Genomic DNA, 13,562 nt, shown 5'->3' with positions numbered 1-13,562 from the left:
CTTTGAACTTATCATGTCTTAAGAAAGATGATGCTAGAATGCAAAATTTATTGCGAGAGAACACATATCATAATCTATACATGTTTATCCAATCTCATAATAATTCTCCACTAAATAATCAATGTGATTGTTTACATTAAATTATCCCATTTAAAATCCCTATGATAAAAATCTTTGCTTAGAAATCACCAAAATTGAAAATCTAACAAAAGAGTAAATCGTCTAACTTACGTAGGTGGATGTATGGTTTTGTTAAACATTGAGTAACATGATTTTTATGACAGTGTTAAATAAGATATACCATTACTCTAAGGCATATGCAAGTAGATATACAGCAACTTAAGATTTGACGCTATAATTTGTAATTAATCACAAATTGTCTAAAAAGTTTAAGTTTGATTAACATTAAGAATTGTACATACGTACTTAAATATTTAATCGTATAATTGAGAAATGTATTTAATTTCTGGGTTCCGAATATCATCTTGACTTTGAATCAATCTAATCTCCAAGCTGCTTGACTGTGGATCATACCCTGTTTTCTCATAATCCTCTAATGTTCTACTCAAAACAGCCTGTATGTAAATATTGTTACACAAATAACACATCACATAAATATATAGAAGATAATTTGAATTTTGTCTTGTCCAAAATATATGCTATGCTAATTATCAGAGTGAAAGGTAAGTGCAATAAATGCTTTTGATATAAGAAAGTAACCATAAGAGCTTAGAATCCAATAAACTAATAGGAACTTCCGAAAAGTTATAACAATATTTTTGATACTAGAAATAGATCCGATAAAGGATAGAATAAGTAGATAAATACTCAAATGCAAATAAAAATAAAATAACAAACACCTATACTACTCCACCACCCTAACAGTCTCCACCCTCCTTTGGTCATGCCCAAACCACCGTAATTTGCCTTACCTCGATTTCTCAATGTTAGAAAACTCCTAACTTATTTCCTGATTTATGAATGAATATTACATTCGATATGTTGGGTTAATCGCTCATTTATCGGTTAATGTGATCATATGAATGGCTTGAACTTGGATTTAATAAGTATTTATGGTTACGTTGAGAAAAGTGTATGTGAAGAAAGTGGGTCATTAGGTTGTATCGGTTCTTTAGATGGACTAAATGAGTAGTATTTTATTGCTACTTTAATGTTTCATGTTGCTCCCAGAAAAGCTATGTATGAATAAAAAGTAGAGTTTTAGTCCTTACTTCTCTCAATTCATTGCATATTTAATTCGTTTGATCAGAGAAGGCTTTTTTTTTTTGTCTTTATATTTACGTAATTAACAAAGGTGGCTGTCATTTTTGGCTTTAGACACTACACTTGGTATGAGAGTCTATTCATGGTTCGTGTGAGAGGTGTAAGGGGCTGTTTGATTTGGTGCTGACCCGGTCTGGTCAGACGAAGGGGTCGTTTGATAGTTGCTAACCGGGTTAGAACTGACTGAGTTAGAAGTTGACTGAGTTAGAAGTTTGACTGAGTTAACTTCTGACTGAAACTTGATGTTTGATTTTGCATCTGACTGACTGTGCAAAAAGACTATATTACCCTCAAACAATATTTTTTCTAACAATTCCTTTATGATTAACAATTTAATTTATAACATTGTCGTGTAATTTACAAAGTGATGTATTTTATAACCATTCTTCAAAAAAAAGATGCATATAAAAATATAACACAATGACAAAATGATGCAATTTACAATTATTCTTCAAAAATATAACACTAGGATCATAAACAAATGGTGTTATTTCACCTCTTTAGTACACCTTTTCGTCAATCTAATGCCAACTTTCTGTAATTATATGTTAATAATACCAGATCCTTATAAGGTACAGTGGCACTTTGTTTATGATGGAAAGGTCTTGGCTTAACATCACTTATTTCTTGTTCTTGATCAGATGCTTTTGCTGATGCATTTTCAAACATGTGTGCTACATGAGTTAGGTAAAACATGAATCTTTTCAAGAAAAAATAAACATGAAACAACAACTGTTTCAATTTGAAATTGCCTCTCCATAGAATCAACAATGTATTCCAATGAATCAGTAAGGGACACCAACAATATGAGTTTTTTGTCATCACAAATCAAAATCTCCTACAAAAAGAGTGAAACATGGGTCTTTATCGTCAACTGTGAAATTGGAATAGCCAAGAAAAAAGCGAACCTATATGATTGGCCTTAATTTCATCAATAGAGCATTAATTTCCAATTCAACCTTATGGGATTCAATATCAACAATATGGTTATCTCCATGATACAAAATAGAACAGATCGTTCGAATGGACGCATACTGAAATCGAGGGTTGAAGAAGAAAACCCTCACCTGAAAAAATTAAAGGAAACAATTAATTAACATCAGAGGGAAGTTACGAGTTCATGGCTCTGTCATTGAAAGCAAGCCAATTGAAATCTCAGCAAAAACTCATCAATATATCAGCAAAAACTGAGAAAGAAACTCAAAAAAAAAAAAAATTCATACCAAAGGCAAATGTCGTATGGAATCGAGAAATCAAGAACGAGAAGGAAGGAAGGAAGAAACAGGTATCTGTTCGTCGAAAGTAGCTGCTCTGGTTTCTTCATGGGGGGAAGAAATCGACTGGAGTGATAGGCGATAATTGTCTCGGTTTCTCTATCTCTTCAATGGAGGCGTGCGAAAATAATAGGGGAAAATGAGTTTTCTTCTTTTTTGTTCCCGGTCCATCGATTGGAAAGCAAGGACCGAATTTGATGATATTCTTGGACCGAGTCCACATGTTGGACCGAGTCCTTTACTCTCTAATCCCTATCAAACATGCCGATTGGATTTTTCTGGATTCAATCCCACTTTGGACCCAGTTAGACACTATATCAAACGACCCCGAAAACGTCTGATGATTCAGTCCGGTCAGAGCGTTTGGTATGTGAATATTGTGTCTCTGATCCAACCCATTTATCTGACTCGGTCAAGAAATATTGTTGATTCAGTCCTCCAAAAAATAATAGCTGACCGAGGGAAAAGACACACTTTGCCCTTGTTTACCGAAGGACGCAACATGGATGACTCAACGTACTCCACAGTAGATCATCTATCGTCGCTCTTGTCCTCCATCTCCGCCGGTAAGGTCTGCAATCGATTTCTGATCCCCTGTTTCTCCGATCCTCGTAATATTTACAACTTCTTCAATCGATTTCTGCAATCGATTTTTGTAAGGTCTGTAATTGATTTCTGCAATCGATTTCCCATTATTCCCTAATCTTCGCTCCACAAAAATGGAGACTCCGATTATGGCATAAGTTTCGATTTGATAATTTTGAATTCGATAATCTGAAAATCGGAAGATATGTTCGATTATTGTGTTGAATTTTTTATCAATAATTTTTTGAAGATTGTTAGTTTGGATGTTATCAATGTTTCTGGTCAATAACGAAGGTGAATTGGGTTCCAATGATCGCCTGATTGAAACCTTGAAGTTCCGATCTTGAAGTCCAATAGTCAAATAAAAAGTCAAATTTGACATGCCGAAATTGATTACTTGTGGTTCCTGTGTGAAAATATGATCCAAAATTCTTTGGAGATTTTGAAATTTGACGTGGCTGAAATTCATATTGCAATTGATTTAAAATTAATATCGCTTCAATGGGAATCTGGATGAAGGTCGAAGTTGGTGTTTCATTTCAAATGTGATTCGAATTTGCAAAAAAAAGGAGTGGTCACAGTGAAGATTTGTTTTTTGATTAAATAATCGAAAGTGAAGATGTCAAAAGAATTGGTGATACACAAAGCTTTAATAGTGTATTGTTTCAATGGTCAAAGATGTTTTCACAAAGCCAAAATTGGAACAAACTTGATTTTTATTCTAATTTCTTTGTATTCTTAAGTGGAATATAACCAATTTTGTCCGACACATGAGACAACATAAGGGTAATATGATCATTTTTTACCATTCACCACAGCCAGTTGGAAATATAATCAAACAACATGGTTTCAATCAGATGTGGACTCGGTCAGAAATTCTAACTCAGTCAGTACTAACTCAATCAACCATTATCAAACGACTCCTAAGTTGAATCTGATGAAAGGTTGAAGAGTCACAAAAACAACTTCTACGCTTGATCAGCCTATTTGTGTTGAAAAGAGACTAACCAACGGAGGTTCGTAAGAAAAAACGAACGAAAAAGATGCGTAAAAGCAGGTGGCTTTGGATTTGGTTCGTTTTGCAGATGCAAAAAGACGGTAAAGCTTGTAGCTTGTTTTCTTGGTCGGTGGAATACGCCTATGGAACAGGTCTGATGGGCAAGGGTTAAAGCTATCAAAAGGGAGAATAGAATGGAGATGGTATCAGATAAAGAAGGAGGTTCAATGTCGTATTAAGTTACGGTTTTGACCACACGACATTCGGAGCGGATCGAGTGAGAACTGTTCGGCTTGCAACCTTTCTCCAAATTGTGGCTTCAAAAAAGCAATGTTTTGAGTTGGATTCGATGCTATTTGACGACACCTTTTGTGGATTTAAGGCATACACTTCGTACAAAAGAAACCAAGCAAACGAAGGACAATCAAGGTGGGTTTTTGTTAGCTAGTCAAGAAAAACTGCATGTGTGTCAACACGTGGCGGTAGAAGTCAAAAAAATAACTAAACTTTGGACATCGCCAACGAAGAGGTCGTGGGTACAGGAAGAGCTTCCCGAGATGATAATGAGCGTTTCCGGGAGAAAAATCTTACGAAAGGTTATAAGTGTAGTTGAATTTGATCATTAGAACAATGAGTGTCCAAAATTGAAAAAATAAAGAGACAAAAGTGGTCAAAGAGGAACCGACACTGTGAATGGATGGGAAGATAACCAATTAAAGGGGTGATTGTTCGGTTAATCGCTCATTTATCAGATTCATGTGATTATATGCAAGGCTAGAAACTTGGAATTAAAAAGTATTTATGGTTTTATATGTTATATTTTAGTTAATAGTTTATTAGTTGAAATTGGTATTCTAGTTTGACTGAATTCAATAAATTTGTACGTTGAGAGAATGTACGTGAGGGGAGTGGGTCATTAGGTTGTATCAGTTCTTTAGGTGGACTAAATGAGTAGTATTTTATTGCTAATGTCATCCTCAACGTTGCTATCAGAAGGCTATATATAGTTTTTCTCTTATATGAATAAAAAGTATACTTTCAATCCTTAGTTCTCCATTGATTGCATATTTAATTCGTTCGATTTGAGAAGTTTTTTTTTTCTTCTTTTTGTCTTCATATTTATTTACATAATAAACAAAAAGAGACTGCCATTTTGGTTTTATACACTACAAGAAAGTCCCAAATTGCGTAAAGCCACAATGAAAGTCTCCTTTTGTTTGTTACACAATAACACAAATATGAAAAAAGAAAGAAGAAAAAAAAACTTCTCTGATTAAACGAATTAAATATGCAATAAATGGAGGACTAAAACTTTTCTTTATATATATATATATATATATATATATATATATATATATATATATATAATCTTCTGAGAACAACGTGAAGCATGAAGATAGCAACAAAATACTACTCATTTTGTCCACCTAAAGAACCGGTACAACCTAATGACTTGCTCTCCTTACGCACATTTTCTCAGCATATAAATCCGAATTCGGTCAATAGAATAGTAATTCTAACTAATAAACTATTAACTAAAACAGAGCATATAAGCCATAAATACTTATTAATTCCGAATTTCCAATCATTCATATAATCACGTGAACCCGGTAAATGAGCGAAGATTAATCCAACAATCACCCCTTCAATCGGTTATTTACCCATCCACTCCTAACAACGTTGGTTCCTATTCAATCAAATTTGCCTCTTGATTTTTTAATTTTGGACACTCATTGTTGTAATGACCAAAATTCACCTCTTACAACATTTCACGTGGCTTTTATCCCTGAAACGATCATTACCATCTCGACTCTTCCCGGACCCGAACCCGCAACCTCTTCCACGGCCACGTCTAAAGTCATCACTGTTTTAACTTCTAACGTCACAATGTTTACACACATGAGGGTTTTCTTGACCGGCCAACAACACACCTTGAATGTCATCCATTTTCCCGGTTCCTTTCATGCGCTCCTCTTATGCCTTCAACCTACCAACGACCTCGTCAAATAATATCAAATCCAACTCGAAACATTGTTCTATTGAAGCCACGATTTGGAAAAAAGGACTTAGGCATCAAATCAAGTAACCTTTTCACCAAAACCAATTCTTCAAGCTCATATCCAAGGCTCCTTGCCTTAGAGGCTAAACCAGCAAATTTGGTTACAAAATCATCAACCGTTTCACCCTCCTTCATACATAAACCTTTAAGTTCCTTCTTTAAGGTTGCAAGTCGAGCCGTTCTCACGTGATCCACTCCTAAATATCGTATTTTTAGCCCATCACACACTTGCTCTAGGTCAGTGTAACTCGCCATTTGCAATACCATGTCTTCGGGTATCGCTTGAAACAAAAAGTAAGTGCTTGTTTTGACTTCCTTGAATCTGATTCTTCACCTAACATCCTCGTTTTGACCATCTCCCATGTGTCGTGTGCATCCATAATCAACTTTATTTTGACTGCACACCAGATAATTCGATGGGGTCAAAACCAGAACTTGATATGACATCAAACCTCCTCTTTAAGCGGTGTTATCGTCATTCTATTCTCCCTTTTGATAGCTTTAACCCTTTGCCCATCAGACCTATTCCAGAAGACTACTCCACCGACCAAGAAAACAAGCTACAAGAACAGGCTTTAACGCATCTTTTCCGTTCATTTTCTACCGACCAAATCCAAAGTCACCTGCTTTGACGCATCTTTATGTTCATTTTCTTATGTACCTCTATCAGTTAGTCTCTTTTCAACACGAACAGGCTTATCAATAGTAGAAGTTGCTTTAGTGCCTCTTTTTTCATCAGATTCAGCTTACACCTTCACACAAACCAGACTCTGATACCAAGTGTAGTATATAAAAACAAAATGACAGCCTCCTTTTGTTTATTACGCAAATATGAAGACAAAAAGAAGAAAAAAAAAATCTTTTTTGGCCAAACATCTAAATATGCAATGAATGGAGACTAAAGACAAAAACTCTACTTTTTATTCATATTAGACAAAGGCTATATATAGCCTTTTAAGAGCAACGTGAACCATGAAAGTAGCAATAAAATACTACTCATTTAGTCCACCTAAAAAACCGGTACAACCTAATGACCTACTCTCCTCATGCACATACGTATAAATCCATGGAATTCGGTCAAAACTAGAATAACAATTTTAACTAATAAACTATTAACTAAAACATAGCATATAAACCCACAAATACTTATTAATTCTAAGTTTCCAACCATGCATATGATTACGTGAACTTGATAAATGAGCGATTAACCTAACAATCGTATCTAACATTGTTTTACCACATGTTCATAGTAGCCTCCTTATTTCTCTGCAGCTTTTGCAATCTTCTAATATGTGTTGTTTGTTGGCTAACATTTGGATGCATGCAACATAGTTGGCATAACTGTAACCTTTTTTCTTCCAAAGTCATCCTCCAAATATCCAATCTAACATTCAACTCCATCAGTGTCTCTGGCACCAACACAATATCATCAGTAAAAACATACACCTTGCACCCTTCATCTAAAACATACACCTTGCACCCTTCATCTGGGCTAAGTGTTGATCTGTGATGAAGCCCTATTTCACGGGAAAGACTACACTTTGTGTCACCTAATGGAGTTCAAAAGATCATTGACTCGCTTGACTTAGAGTACGTATCGGGTTAGTGTTAAATAATATATCTCATTAGGACCCTTCTATTGTAACTTCTATCTTACAAGGTCCTTTAAGTCCTCTCTCATGGAATATTATTATATGTATTCCCAAGTTCAATGAACACCATATGAAGATTCATACATCTTTCTCTATATTTCTCCATAAGGTGTCCGAGTAGATGAATTGCATCTATCGTCGACCTCCTAGACGGGGATTAATTTTCTATTATAGTTGCTTCATATGTCCCTTTGCCTTCTCTCGATTTTGCAAGCTTGTAGATTTCAGTATCTCCTTTTCTATTTGATCTCATCTTATGTCCCTTTCCCTTCTCTCTATTGTATCTTCCATTCACCGTGTCTCTTTCAACGTTTTCATTGTTCGATAAAAACTTCTTAAAATGTGAATGTTTTACCTAGCTTGTACATCCTTACTCCACCAACACGATTCTTTTGTTCCTTGACCTTCCATGTTGTCATTCGAGTGTCCTTGGCAACCTCTCTAATTGTGTAGGACACACTATTCCATAACTGTTTTGCATTCCTCAGAATGTTCAACTACTACTTCCAAAATAACCCTACCCATAAAAAGCCTCGATTGTCGTACCCTACAAGTTTTTCTAAAGAAACCTTTATCTCGCTGCAATGCTTCATTGTCTTTCCCCATACGTTCTCTTTCTCATGTGAAATATTTGCAAATCCTAAGATCTCATTTATGCAAAAGAAGATTTAATAGGTGGATCTAGAGAGAAATGATGTCCATGACTTTTCCACATTTTAGCATCAACATGTAATGTAATTCAACAAAAGTCTCATTTTCAGAAAAAATGTATAATATGGTTTCACAATAGAAAATAAGATAATATAAGCTTCAAACACATATTATATATATATATATATATATATATATATATATATATATATATATATATATATATATATATAAATTTAACCATAATAAGGACATGACATTGACATTCACATACCTGTAAGCTTGATACAGCAAGTTCTGCTGCTTTGTCAAGGTTGTCAGGATATTTCTGAAGAAGAAAAAAAAACAATTTATAAGAACCAACATTTAATTAAAAAAAAATATGAAACCTGATGGATGATGACTAATTGGCATAAAAAAATGCATTGATTACATTGCTCCATCCAAGTAATAATGCAGTCATCAAATCTCCCGTTCCCTACAACCAGAAAGATGAATACATACATCATTCTACAAACACACATACACACACACATAAAAGAAAAGAAAATTCATACAGTGAAATATGCAGGGATTTTAGGGATGACTGTGACATCCCCAAAATCACGGCCAGAAAAGACCGATTTGTTTATGCTTTGTTTTATAAAATCAGAGAAGTCCTTTGATTAAAAGAGTTGCGGAATTTGTTCCCAAAACAAAATGTGATAAGAATTTATCAAAGCATTTATTTAAAGAAATGTATTTTCATTAAATAACAAAATCTCGGGATGTCATGTTCCGATACAGACCAAAAGCATAAACAGTATAAAATAGACCTTACAACAGTCATTTATAACTACTGATCTATAATCCAAAATCTCTCGTCAAGTCCACCAACTTATACTCTTGTGCCATTACCTGTAATGCAAAGAAAACTGAGTGGGTCAGGCGTGGGAGCCTGGTGAGCGTATAGGGTTTTCAACCCACAATAATATAATTATTATATTTAATCATCAAACAATCAACCCAATTAGCCATCCCCATTATCTTCATTTAATCTTCCCTAAAGATATTATCCTAAGGGTCATCTCCTATATCATATTTACTTCTCATCTCCTTACATCTTATTTCCTTATATGTTTGTTCCTAAGAACTTTTCCTAAGGATCATCGCCTACATCGCATAGACAATACTAATTCGGGGATCACTCCCTCAATATGTGTCTAGTAAGGGTTAGGGTATCATCGCATGATTACGCAACCACAACATCGCCTGGACTCGTAAATCATAATAAGGGTTAGACTATCATCGCATGAATACGCAGCCACAACATCGCCTGGACTCGTAATTCATAATAAGGGTTAGACTATCATCGCATGAATACGTAGCCACAACATCGCCTGGACTCGTAAATCATAATAAGGGTTAGACTATCATCGCATGAATACGCAGCCACAACATCGCCTGGACTCGTAATTCATAATAAGGGTTAGACTATCATCGCATGAATACGTAGCCACAACATCGTCTGGACTCGTAATTCATCACCTATCTATCATCACCTAATTATCATCACCATTATATCCTCACCTATCTCTTATCACATTATTTCATCACACACCAACTATTTCATCTACCCATGTTCTACCCAACATATTTGTAGATATAAATTACATATACAGTTTAAAACTATTTAAAAACTCGTATAAAACATTCATTCAGCATCCATCTCAAGTAAACAAACAATGTATAAACACATAGCACGTATTTCATAGCAAATACTTCATATCTATGTGTTAGAAGAAAGTAACTACACACTCACTTGATTAGACGATTCTCGGACAGCACTACGGCTCGTAAAGTAGTATTCTTCGGTAAAACTGGAAGATCTTCACACACTGGGCTTCTCGCGGGCAGAGCTTCGGCTCGGAAACTCTTTTCTTCTCGGGATCTTCGGGCTTCGGGACTTGCTTCGTGTCTCGGGATGATACCGGGGCTTCGGGAGGTTAAAATAGGGCTTAGAGAGGGTATCGGGAGTGGGAGAGAAGAGATTGAGCAACCAAACTCGGCTGCCCCTTGAATTCTATTTATAGGGCCATTTTTCTGGATTCACGTCGTGAGTTCAATAGTCATCAGGTGCGTCATCACAACTTGCGTCTGTCATGCTCCAGAAGTCATAAATACTGAGTTCACGTCGTGAACATTGTATTCACGTCGTGAACTCTGACAGTTTTGGGGTTTCGCGCCCCGAACTTCAGAAATTCATAACTTTCGCATACGAACTCCGTTTTCGACGTTCTTTATATGCACGCGTAGGTGAGATTACGCTCTACAACTCTCGTTTAGACTCCATCGGCTAATTTTGAATTTATTTTTATTATATTTTTATTATATTATTTTTAGTAGGCCAGGACAGGAAAACTCCGTTAGAAATCCATAACTTCTTCGTCTGACGTCCGTTTTCGTCTGTCTTTTTACCGTTGGACTACTATCGATGAGATCTTCGATTCTCATTTAGATCGTTTCGGCTAGAAATCACTCGATCTCATATTCGAACTTCGAGCTGCATACTGCTAATGCTGAAACTTCGAAAAATCATAACTTCCTCATACGAAGTCAGATTTAGACGTTCTTTTTATGCACGCTCTCGGTTTAACGTATTCTACGACTTTCATTTCGATTGCTAAGGCCAAATACCGCTCTAACGTAAATTCACTATTTACGTCGCGCTGTGTCGTGCCGGTTCTGTCGCGAAACTTCGACAGGTCATAACTTCTTCGTTATAACTTGGATTTCGGCGTTCTTTATATGTACGGAATCCTTGTAACATATACTACAACTTAGTTAACATTAATCCCTCTTAATAATCTTCCATAAAAAAGTCATTTTTGATGCTTATCGTCTCTAAATTGAATAGCCCGGATCTACGGGCGTTACAATTATTTCCCCCTTAGGATGATTACGTCCCGGAATCATCAACGGAATAGGACTTGTATAATGATTCCATACGTTATCTCTTCATCCTAGGTAATAACTGTAAGTTCTATGTTTCCTCGAAAGAGTATCTAACTCTTGGACTTCTCGATAGCAGGTAGTGCTCAATCCTGCATCTGCTCTTCGTACTATGTTGGACTTTTCAATCGTAACCTACGAGTTACAAGATAAATCCTTATTGAGGACTCCTTCTTCTTCTTAGGATAAGTACTTTCCTTTATCTATTGTAACAGACCGATGGGTCATGTTCTAATGACCCCTCATCGTATGATGCAATGCTTAGACTCAGGTCTCTTAGAGTCAAATTCCAGAACAAACTAAACCTTCCTTCATGTTCTAATGTGATATAATCACATTTTAGCAGGTAGCATTTCTAGCTACAAGCTTCCTTAACAACGAGCGCGATGCTATCGATCACATTGATTTCAATCTTCTGACTTGAGTCAGATGCTACCTCGAACTTGGTTCTATGAACCACGTAACAAACTCATCGTAGTCGGACTCAATTTGATATGACCGCTAGGGTCAGAATATCAATCATCTTCTTAGTCACTACCGAAACAATGGTAACGACATACTTGAATAAAACGAGACCAATCACTAGCTTCTTGGTAACCTTGTGACTTTCCCTGATCCAAGCGTGAGTCCTGTGCTTCCAGTAGTATAGATGTCTACTACTATTCACACCTACTCATACTCGTCCCAAGTATTGTCTCGCAGTCCCCAAGTCCTAAAATCACAAAACAATTTAACACATACAAATGTGTCCAATTAATCATACAAATTTTCCTAGACTCTACTAGGACTTCTTCTATGCGTATCTTCAATCATCAATTCTACTTCAACTCGGTTGGTGATGGAAATTCCAGACGATGGGACAACTTCAAGAATTACACCAATCGTTCCACCATCCTGCCAATCGAAGGTGTACCTCAGACGTACCGTACTCCTCTAAACGTTCCGTTATTTTATCAGACATATTCTAAAGGCAAGATATCACTCTTACGATATCTTCCGATAGGTTTCATTCACTATCATAAGCCTCTCATTTCCTCCATTTACTCAATTCTCTACGAGTCTTCACCATAACGCTTTGTACATCCAAGCAGAGGTTCGGTGCACCGGGCGAGAATTTAAGATAAGAAAGCTTTATTTACGATAGACGTATAAATCTCCTTATCACTCCGAAACGTTTACATGCTAGTTCTAATATCGTAGCCGTATGCTTAGAATCCTAAACACATAAGGTTTCCAGACCCGGTCGGCAACAGACCATAGATCCGAGCAAATAGTATCATATATGGCAAACATATAACATTTAGCACATAAAACCATTTTAGGCATATTTCCTAAAATATCCTAGTGCTCGTGTCTTAAAAATGTGGTAGACACTCATCTCACAATCATCGCTTAGCATTCTAAGTTTAAGTCTAGAAATCCTACAAATTCCTAGTTCGTCTAAACTAATGCTCAGATACCAACTGTGACATCCCCAAAATCACGGCCAGAAAAGACCGATTTGTTTATGCTTTGTTTTATAAAATCAGAGTAGTCCTTTGATTAAAAGAGTTGCGGAATTTGTTCCCAAAACAAAATGTGATAAGAATTTATCAAAGCATTTCTTTAAAGAAATGTATTTTCATTAAATAACAAAATCTCGGGATTTCATGTTCCGATACAGACCAAAAGCATAAACAGTATAAAATAGACCTTACAACAGTCATTTATAACTACTGATCTATTATCCAAAATCTCTCGTCAAGTCCACCAACTTATACTCTTGTGCCATTACCTGTAATGCAAAGAAAACTGAGTGGGTCAGGCGTGGGAGCTTGGTGAGCGTATAGGGTTTTCAACCCACAATAATATAATTATTATATTTAATCATCAAACAATCAATCCAATTAGCCATCCCCATTATCTTCATTTAATCTTCCCTAAAGATATTATCCTAAGGGTCATCTCCTATATCATATTTACTTCTCATCTCCTTACATCTTATTTCTTTATATGTTTGTTCCTAAGAACTTTTCCTAAGGATCATCGCCTACATCGCATAGACAATACTAATTCGGGGATCACTCCCT

At 35.9% G+C, this 13,562-nt stretch overlaps 1 protein-coding gene across 1 annotated transcript in view; it reads right to left on the bottom strand.

Moving 5' to 3' along the window:
• Positions 1-406: 406 nt before the first annotated feature.
• The window catches only part of LOC145125268 (pyridoxal kinase-like), a 37,996-nt gene continuing 24,840 nt past the window's right edge, over positions 407-13,562 (bottom strand). The window contains exons 2-5 of the mRNA XM_079060752.1: positions 9,060-9,089; positions 8,936-8,980; positions 8,777-8,830; positions 407-575 (exon numbers count right to left, since the gene is read on the bottom strand). Of these exons, the coding sequence (XP_078916878.1) occupies positions 435-575; positions 8,777-8,830; positions 8,936-8,965 (225 nt within the window). The 5' untranslated portion in view covers positions 8,966-8,980; positions 9,060-9,089 and the 3' untranslated portion in view covers positions 407-434. The remainder of the gene's footprint in view (positions 576-8,776; positions 8,831-8,935; positions 8,981-9,059; positions 9,090-13,562) is intronic.

This window comes from Lactuca virosa, chromosome 7 (assembly GCF_052849685.1).
Source record: "Lactuca virosa cultivar CGN04683 chromosome 7, Lactuca_virosa_CGN04683_v6, whole genome shotgun sequence".
NCBI lineage: Eukaryota > Viridiplantae > Streptophyta > Magnoliopsida > Asterales > Asteraceae > Lactuca > Lactuca virosa.
Note: the sequence above shows the minus strand (reverse complement) of the source record. Positions and strands in the feature narration are given on the sequence as shown.